This window comes from Macrobrachium nipponense, chromosome 32, assembly GCF_015104395.2.
Source record: "Macrobrachium nipponense isolate FS-2020 chromosome 32, ASM1510439v2, whole genome shotgun sequence".
Classification (NCBI taxonomy): domain Eukaryota; kingdom Metazoa; phylum Arthropoda; class Malacostraca; order Decapoda; family Palaemonidae; genus Macrobrachium; species Macrobrachium nipponense.
The window spans coordinates 9,693,572-9,702,485 of record NC_061094.1 but is presented as its reverse complement, the minus strand read 5'-3'; the positions used below and the strand labels follow the sequence as shown (position 1 = coordinate 9,702,485).

Here is an 8,914-nt window from a genome sequence, read left to right as displayed (position 1 = left end):
ATTCCCTTTGGTGATGCTTGGGGGACACCAATAAGCCCAACATTGTTCTTGTTGATTGTTCTTAATCCGTTTCATCATTGCTTAAGGATATATTATCCATGTGGTCAGGAGTCCCAGGCTCCATTGGAAAGGTTGATCCTAATATCTTGTTGTTTTATCAGTGAAGATTCTACCCCCATCTGACGTTTGTATCGGACAGCTGCTCTTGTATAAAATTTTGGGGATGTTGTCCATGTCTACTAACTGAACGCTTATGTTGAGCAACAAGATATTAGGATCAACCTCTCTAGTGGAGCCTGGGACTCTGACCATATAGACAATATCTTCCTTAAGGCAATGATGAAGCAGATTAGGACAGTAAACAGAACCAACGTCTGCTTAACGGTGACCCCAGGTATCACCTAAGGGCGTATCTCTCACTATATATTTCGCGAATGTAACTTCTTCTGTCATTCACTACTTGATAAGGGTGGGAGTCAGTCCGCCGAAATATATTCGTTAACTTCAAACCAGAGAGTTTTAATAGGCCTTTTTATACTTGAGACGTATTCTGTTTTAACAGAAAAATTTATTTATTCCTAGATTCGCACCCGGGAGCCGACGAAATAATTATCAATTAAAATATTCCCCTTCGGTTAACATTTATGAAAATATATTAATTCCGAGGTAGAGCGAATTAGATAATAATTTGTAGCTTGATGCGTATATTTGAATCAACACGGTGATGTGATCAGACTCATATATAACGTATATCTATATAATTGTGTGTGGGAGAGAGAGAGAGAGAGAGAGAGAGAGAGAGAGAGAGAGTGAGTGAAATTCCTAGCACTGCCCCATAACTAGCCTTATTCCCGTTGCATACAGTACGAAATCATCGCCGGAGGAACGCTGGTGAAGAAAGAGCCATTCGCGAGAATTTATGGTCAGTGTGGAGGACGCTAACGACCTGCCTCCTGCCTTTCTCCGGCCGCTCTTTGAAACCCAAATCACAGAGGAGGACGACCGTCACCCTTGCCCAAACCCATCCTGCTGGTGAGTATCGGACTTCTCCTTTTGTTCTTTCTCTCTCTCTCTCATTCTAGATTTTTCCGGTTCAAATTGGGAGGGGCTTTCTTTTGCACACACACGCACGCACAACAAAGCTGCAGATATTATATATATATATATATATATATATATATATATATATATATATATATATATATATATATATATATATGTATGTATGTATGCATGTATGTATGATATACACATACATACATAAATATATATACATATATATATTCTTTTATTATATGTAGTATGTATATGGGCATCATATATATATATATATATATATATATATTATATATATATATATTATATATATGTTGTGTGTGTGTGTGTGTATGTATGTATGTATGTATTTATGTATATACACTTACATACATACATATATATATATATACATATATATATTATTCTTTTATTATATGTAGTATGTATATATATATATATATATATATATTATATATATATATATATATTTGTTTTATATATAGTACATATACATATATATATAAGTATGTATGTATATAAAGATATACGTGTGTGTGAGTCAGAGACAGAGAGAGTGTGTGTGTGTGTGAGTGCTTTTACTGCATATGATTCCGGTTAACAATTAAAATGATGAAAGCCAATCAAAGATATACGTGTGTGCGTGTGTGGAGTGCTTTTACCATATATAATTCCGTTAACGATTAAAATGATGAAAGGCCCAATCAAAGAGTTTAAATATTCAGGTAGAAGAACAGCTGCTTCGATGTTTAAGACAGCAGTGTGTGATGTTGACAAAACGGCTTGATCTCCTCGTAGACTGAATGATACAACAAGTCTTAGAAAGGTCAACGAGATGTAGGTCCGGTCAACTTATTCCCGAACTGTATCCGAGTACTGAACCTTCCTTGAAAAAGCGGGACGCCATATCATAAAAACTAACCATAGACTCTTCTTGAGCATAATCTCGTTATATTCCCCACACCCAAATTAACCTAACTTAACCCAACCTTCCGTAACCTAACCTAACCTATTATGAGATTCACAGCCTGTCCCGATGTTTTTCCGGAATAAAATTTTATAAACGTACCTGACAAAGTTGACACTTTGTCACAGGGTATCTTACATCCCTACCTAATTTTTTACTTTATTCTGTATTACGAAAGTTGCATAATTCTGGTAATTATAAGAGTAACACCAACTTCTTGTAGACATCGCCAGCAAACTCAGAGGAATGTGTTTCGAAGATATAATGACGTCAACTTATTACGTTCATTAACTGCCTCCTCTCGATGGATAATTGGCTATTCGTGAAAAAAGTCTCCACCTCTGGCAACAATGAAATACAACCATTACTCCTTGGTTACGCTTTGTAGTAGTAGTAGTAGTAGTAGTAGTAGTAGTAGTAGTAGTCGTCGTCGTCGTCGTCGTCGTCGTAATTTATATAGGATATATGCCATGAGGTCGAATACTGGGATCCATGAAGAAATGGGTTTCCACAAATAATCCGAGAAATTATTTTTCATCACTATTTATCCATGGAAAAATTATATAATGAAAAATAAATTAACAAAGTAAAGAAAACTTTGGCATTCGTCGTAACTCCTTTGAAATTTTTCCTAATATGACGGTGACGATCATTGTAATAAATAGACAATTGCCTAGGATTAGATTGGGTTATACGTAGAATTTAGACTTCAAGCCAAGCACTGGGACAATGACTTATCATAGCCGCCATTCTTGAAGCCTTGACAAGGAACGATTATTCATTCAGATATCAGAGACAGCTGTTTGGTGTTATCACCTTGTGGGAGGGGTCAGGACGTCATACGCTTACGTCACGTAGCCTATAACTTTGACCCATACACTAGAGTGTTCCGCCAGTGGTTTCGGCTGCTTTATTTTACTCTTATGGATATACTTTTTTCTAATATGAGTAAATTTAATGCTGTCGAAAATTAGGAAGGGATGTAAAGTATACTATGGCTAAGTAGTATCTTTGTCAAATGCGCAGAAAAAATGTCATTCCGGAAAAACACTTGGGCTGGTGCAATATTAGTATACATATCGGAATTTTGCGTCCGGTCAGGTCTGTATATTAGAAAAAAAAAAAAAAAAAACAATGTTCTGAATGGGGTGGCTAATGCTTGCATTGTTGACTGGAGAAAGTAAAGAGAAAACTGGAAGGTCCGTGAAATAGTTAGAGAGCCTTGTGGGAGAAGATTGAGTAACGATTTAATCTGCATAGAGAAAAATGTTGATGTGTTTTGGTATTTGGGAATAAATGCTTCAAGCTTTGTTAGGCCTGACATGAGGGAAGAGGTGAGTTATATTATATTAGCGAAACAAACAAGGTAGCAGTGTCTTTGCCAAAGATTTTAAACTCTTTAATTTATTATGAGAGTTTAATGTCGAGTATACCCTCAAAATAAAGGTGAAGTTTTGATGTTAAATGTCAATGACAAATAATAAAAAAAAATGGAAAAGTAAGAAATGCTGGGAAAAGGTTATATAAAAAAGGTCACTTTATTCTGAAGCGGTTCAGTAATATGTAAAGAATAATGGGGTAAGACAGCTATTGAGAAGAGTGCATAATCTGAAGCAATGCCAGTGTTAACGGTGGTTACTCACCAACTTAATGATCAGACTCCTCGTAGCTTAAATTTGCTGAAAGAACGACCAGCGGTATAGAGGATTTATAAATTAATATCGCCGGCAGTAAGCCTTCGTGTGTATTTTCGTATAAGCCCTTACAGAAATTGAGCATATGTATATAGCATTCGCATGTAAACAAATAATTCTCTTGATGCGTAGTTTCGGTTTTACTAACTTCAGAGCTGCCAAAAGATAAGAGAGTAAAAGGAAGCCAAAAGATAAGCGAATAAAAGGAAAGAAATTAACAGATATCAAACAGATTAAAAGAAATCAATCAAACACTGTCTGTATATCAGCTCAAAAATGGATTGTATTTATAAATTTGTGAAAAAAAAATCTTTTGCTGCCACATAAATTTTGTACATAGGTGTCAAAATACACAGTTTGCAATTATCGAATAAATATTTCTGTGCTTGATTCCATAAGCAGGTCATTTTTATTTACCAGATATTTTATGGTGAAAACAATACCTCTCTCTTTTACGTCTTTTACGATTGCATAGGCCATTGCACCTACCATGCAATATCCGTGATAAATATACATAATGTTCTGGTAAAAATGTTCTGTTACAACAGAATTCCATCTAATAAGAGGAGCCCATAAAAACGCCAAAATATAGAGAGAGAAAATACTATGTTTCAGAGACTGCTGTCTCTCTCTTCATCTATCTGAAGAGAGAGACAGCAGTCTCTGAAATATAGTATTTTCTCCCTCTATATTTTGGTGTTTTTATGGGCTCCTTTTATTAGATACATAATGCTCATTCAAGATTTTCGCCAGGGTCCAACCTGCAATAGAATTCCTCAGGATTCATCCCATATATCAAGTTAATGTAAAAGAGTTTAAGCACTGTATTAATCATGCACATATATCCTTGAAACACGAATTCAGGAACGCCACCCTTTCACAAACTCCTAATGACCTTGTAACCAAGTTTGGTATCATTAAGGTCGCCTTGCTGTTAAAGTTAAGTCTATCTTAGTTTAACCAGACCACTGAGCTGATTAACAGCTTCTCCTACCTAGGGCTAGCCAGAAGGAGTACATATTTTCACGCGGCTAGGAACTAATTAGTTACTTAGCAGCTTATTGTAGGATCCGAACCACATGCTATCGGGAAATTAATTTTAAATCTCCAGAAACAAATTTCTGTGACTCCACGTTGGCAGAGCGGGGAATCGAACTCGGGACTACCGAATCGGTAGGCGAGCACGTAAAACCACTCGTCCAACGACGAACTAAATTGCCGTGATAAATGCCTTTCCGCCTGTGGCTTCGTTGCTAATGAGGATAATTTTCGTGAGTGTTATATGAAATGAGTTGTTCAGGATGGAAGCAGCTATCTGTAGGAGCCTCATCGCAAACAGCGACCCCGACACAGGAGTAAGGCTGAAGAGGATGTTACATTGAATGGGGATTAAATATTCTTAATTATGTAAAATAAACCGTTCAAGATCGAAGGAGCTGTAGAGTCTCACTGCAAAACAGCGATTCCAACTATGGATTACTCTGTAAGGGGTTCGTGCTGTCGGTGCACCCCATCCGTTGTACTGTAGGCATCACGTAAGGTGCTTTGTAGCTTCCCTTTGGCCCCTAGCTGCAACCTCTTTCATTCCTTTTACCGTACCTCCGTTCATATTCGCTTTCTTTCGTCTTACTCTCCACCCTCTTCCAACTATTGTTTCATAGTGCAACTGCTTTGAGGTTTTCCTCCTGTTACACTTTTCAAACCTTTTACTGTCAATTTACATATCAACACTGAATGACCTCATAGGTCCCAGTGCTTTCCATGAGTGAGGAGGGTGAGAAGACGCCGAAGTGTGTGACTTTTTTTCAATGAGAATTAATGTTTTCCTTCGCTTTTCTTTCTCAGGTATCTGCGGACGACGGAGACGTGAGCGACAGAGGATGCCTGAAATACACGATAGACGTCGAGGACGACCCAGCTTCCAACGACACTTTCGTCATCTCTGCGGACACGGGACAAATTCATCTCCTAAGGGTAAGACTCCTCATTGCAAGTCTGGAGAAAAGCTTCTACTTTCATCTCATTTCCATTATTCGGACCAGGATTAACCTGATTTGAACTACCCGGCAATGTTACGAATAGCATATTTTATTTCCCATGTACTTGTGGATCGTGTTAATATTTCCGTATATCTATTTCGACGAATTTTTGTTACTGAACGATAAAAGCAGATGAATGAATTTTTAAAGACAAATAATCCAAAAGGTCTAGTCTATGAGGTCGACATCATCTTATTTTGTCCTATTGACGAAGATCAGAAATACACGAAATTATTTTAATTCGACGAATGTTTATATTACTGAACGATAAATCTAGATGAATGAAATTTTAAGAAAATTAATCCAAATTGTCTAGCCTGCGAGGTCGAGCTCATTTTTTGTCATATTGACAAAGAAAAAAAATACACAAAATTGTTTTAATTTTTTTTTTTACATCTATTTCGACGAATTTTTATGTTACTGAGCGATAAAACTAGATAAATTAATTTTTTCAAAAAATATTCCAAAACGTCCAATTTACGAGGCCGAACTCATCTTATTTTGTTGTATTGACGAACATCAAAATTACACGAAATTGCTTTAATATTTCCGTACATCTATTTCGACGAATTTTCATATTCTGAACGATAAAACTAGATGGATGATTTTTTTAAAGAAATAATCCAAAATGTGTAGCCTACGAGGTCGACCTCTTCCTCTGTCGTATTTAGAAGATCAAAAATACGCAAAAAAATGTTTATATCCTCGTACATCTATTTCGACGAACTTTTATATTACTAAACGATAAAACTAGATTAATGAAATAAAAAATAATCCAAAATGTCTAGTCTACGATGTCGACCTCATCTTCTGTCGTATTGACGAAGATCCAAAATATACGAATTTGTTATTCAGCGTCTAATGTCCAATGTTATTGACCGACTGGCCTCCCTGAAGAGGCAGCTCCATTTCCATAAAGAAATCCCGATCTGACCAAATATCAGAGAGATAAGAAAGAAGGTTTCAGTCAGATCTTGTTACGGAAACCAAGTTGGTCATGCGTAGGATAATTCTGGCTCAGTTTCCTTGAAGAATAATTCAGAAAAATGGAGATATTAGAATATACAGTGTCCGTAAAGTCCCAGTACCATTCTGGTCAATAAATAATTGGAATGGTACTGGGACTTTATGAATACCCTGTATTATTATTATTATTATTATTATTATTATTATTATTATTATTATTATTATTATTATTATTATTATCAGTCAGAAGATGAGTCAAGCTTCCACGCAATATGGTGTTCATTTGAAAGAAATTACAGAAGATGACATAATATAGACAGAAAGAAATCAGTTATTAGAGAACAAATGTAAACCAACAAATTGATAAATAGAAACAAAAAATTAGTAAATTATCGAAGCACAAGGACAGGACGAGAATTGGACGCACACACAGAGAGAAAGAGAGAGAGAGAGAGAGAGAGAGACAGCAAACAAAAGGGTTAACCAGGACATGCGAGCAAAACACATTTTTCTAATCAATTATTGTAGATAAACCCAATGCTCTTCAGAACGTCTACATCATCAGCCACTTCTGTGTGGGTTCATGAGGAGGCTGGATCTGTACAGGTCCTTCGCATCAGGTGTCGTCTTCAATCCACAAATTGATTGATGAATTTCTCACGCAAATGCTTCCACAAGGACAGTGGGAACTATAATTCGAGACAATTTTTGCCCAAATTTCCCCCGTAGGGGGCTAGTGCCATCCAATGCACCTCATCCGGTGCACTGTAGGCATCATTTAATGTTCTTTGCAGAGTCCCTTCGGCCCCAAGCTGCAACTCGTTTCCTTCTGTTTACTGTACCTGCGTTCATATTCTCTTCATACGGCGTATTGGAGGCATTACTTAAGGTTCTTTGCAGCGTCCCTTCGGCCCCTAGTTGCAACTCCTTTTATTCTTTTTACTGTACCTCCGTTCATACTCTCTTCTTCCTATCTGACTTTCCACCCTTTCTAACTTTTGTTTCATTATGCAACTGCGATGCTTCCCTCCTGTTACACCTGTGGAACTTACAGTCAGTTTCCGTTTCAGCGCTGAATGACCTCGTAGGTCCCAGCGCTAGGCCTTTGGCCAAAATTGTTTTTTGGGTGGGGGGTGGGGGTCGAATTTCCAAGGAAAATCGCCGACAATAGTCAGCTTAGTCGCAATAAAGGACTTCAAAAATACGAGTAATATGAAAACGGATAGACTGTTTTCAAAACAAGTAGACGAGAAATGCTCATAAGAAAATGCTCACAATGAGAAGTCTTTCTCACCATTATTTTCGAAGGGAATTTCGAGTAGTACCGAGAGCTGGCCACCTGTTGCATCGCCATTATCATAAACATTAATTTCGCCTTTGCAATTAACCACCTCGTTCTGATCTCAAAGATATCACACAGCTCATATTATGTTCTCTGTTGACTGTAATTAAGATTGAAAGACAAAAGGTAATACCGTAAAACATCATCTGCTTTTTGTCATCATCAACTTAAAAACCAAGGAACGTTTTTTTAGATGAATCTAACGTCAGTTGGCGTTTCTTGTAAGCTGCAAAAAAAAATGTAAAAAAAGAAAGTTTTAAAAATGAAGGCTCAAAGGAGCGTCGAGATTCGTGGAAACTTCAGAAGCCATAAGAGCTACGAGGAAAATGTTTAAATATCTGAGACGGGATGTTATAGAAATCCTTGATATGAAACAGCTCATTGAACAGCTACTTAAACTATTTGGCTAATTAAATTTTGTTTAAAAAAAAAACCACTTATATTATTCGTGGAATGTAGCTCCAGCAATATCTACAACATTTTTTTTTTTTCGTGTTATATATAAGTCAGAAGTCTTATCAGGACACTCGAACCCCGGAGAGATTTCGTTAAAGAGAACCAGAATGATTAAGGAAGAATATTTTTCAAAAGTGAAAAAGGGAAAAAATACAGAATGAAGGAACAAAGGGAAGGAGAGAGATAAGAAGGAGAAAATATAAAGCTGCCAAACGCTTAAAAAAGGATGGTTTTTTTTTCTCTTTTTTTTTTTTTAATCCGCAGAAGTGATAGGTACAGAAACAGTAAATAAGTGAAAAAAGGCGCCGAGCTTTCTTCGGCGCAATGGAGTATTCTGTACAGCGTATAATCAAGGCCACCGAATATAGATCTATCACTTGGTGGTCTCTGTATA

At 36.7% G+C, this 8,914-nt stretch overlaps 1 protein-coding gene across 1 annotated transcript in view; it reads left to right on the top strand.

The window, feature by feature from the left end:
• Positions 1-5,018: 5,018 nt before the first annotated feature.
• LOC135207194 (putative neural-cadherin 2) overlaps positions 5,019-8,914 on the top strand; it is a 106,736-nt gene continuing 102,840 nt past the window's right edge. The window contains 2 exon segments of the mRNA XM_064238765.1: positions 5,019-5,072; positions 5,563-5,691. Of these exon segments, the coding sequence (XP_064094835.1) occupies positions 5,019-5,072; positions 5,563-5,691 (183 nt within the window).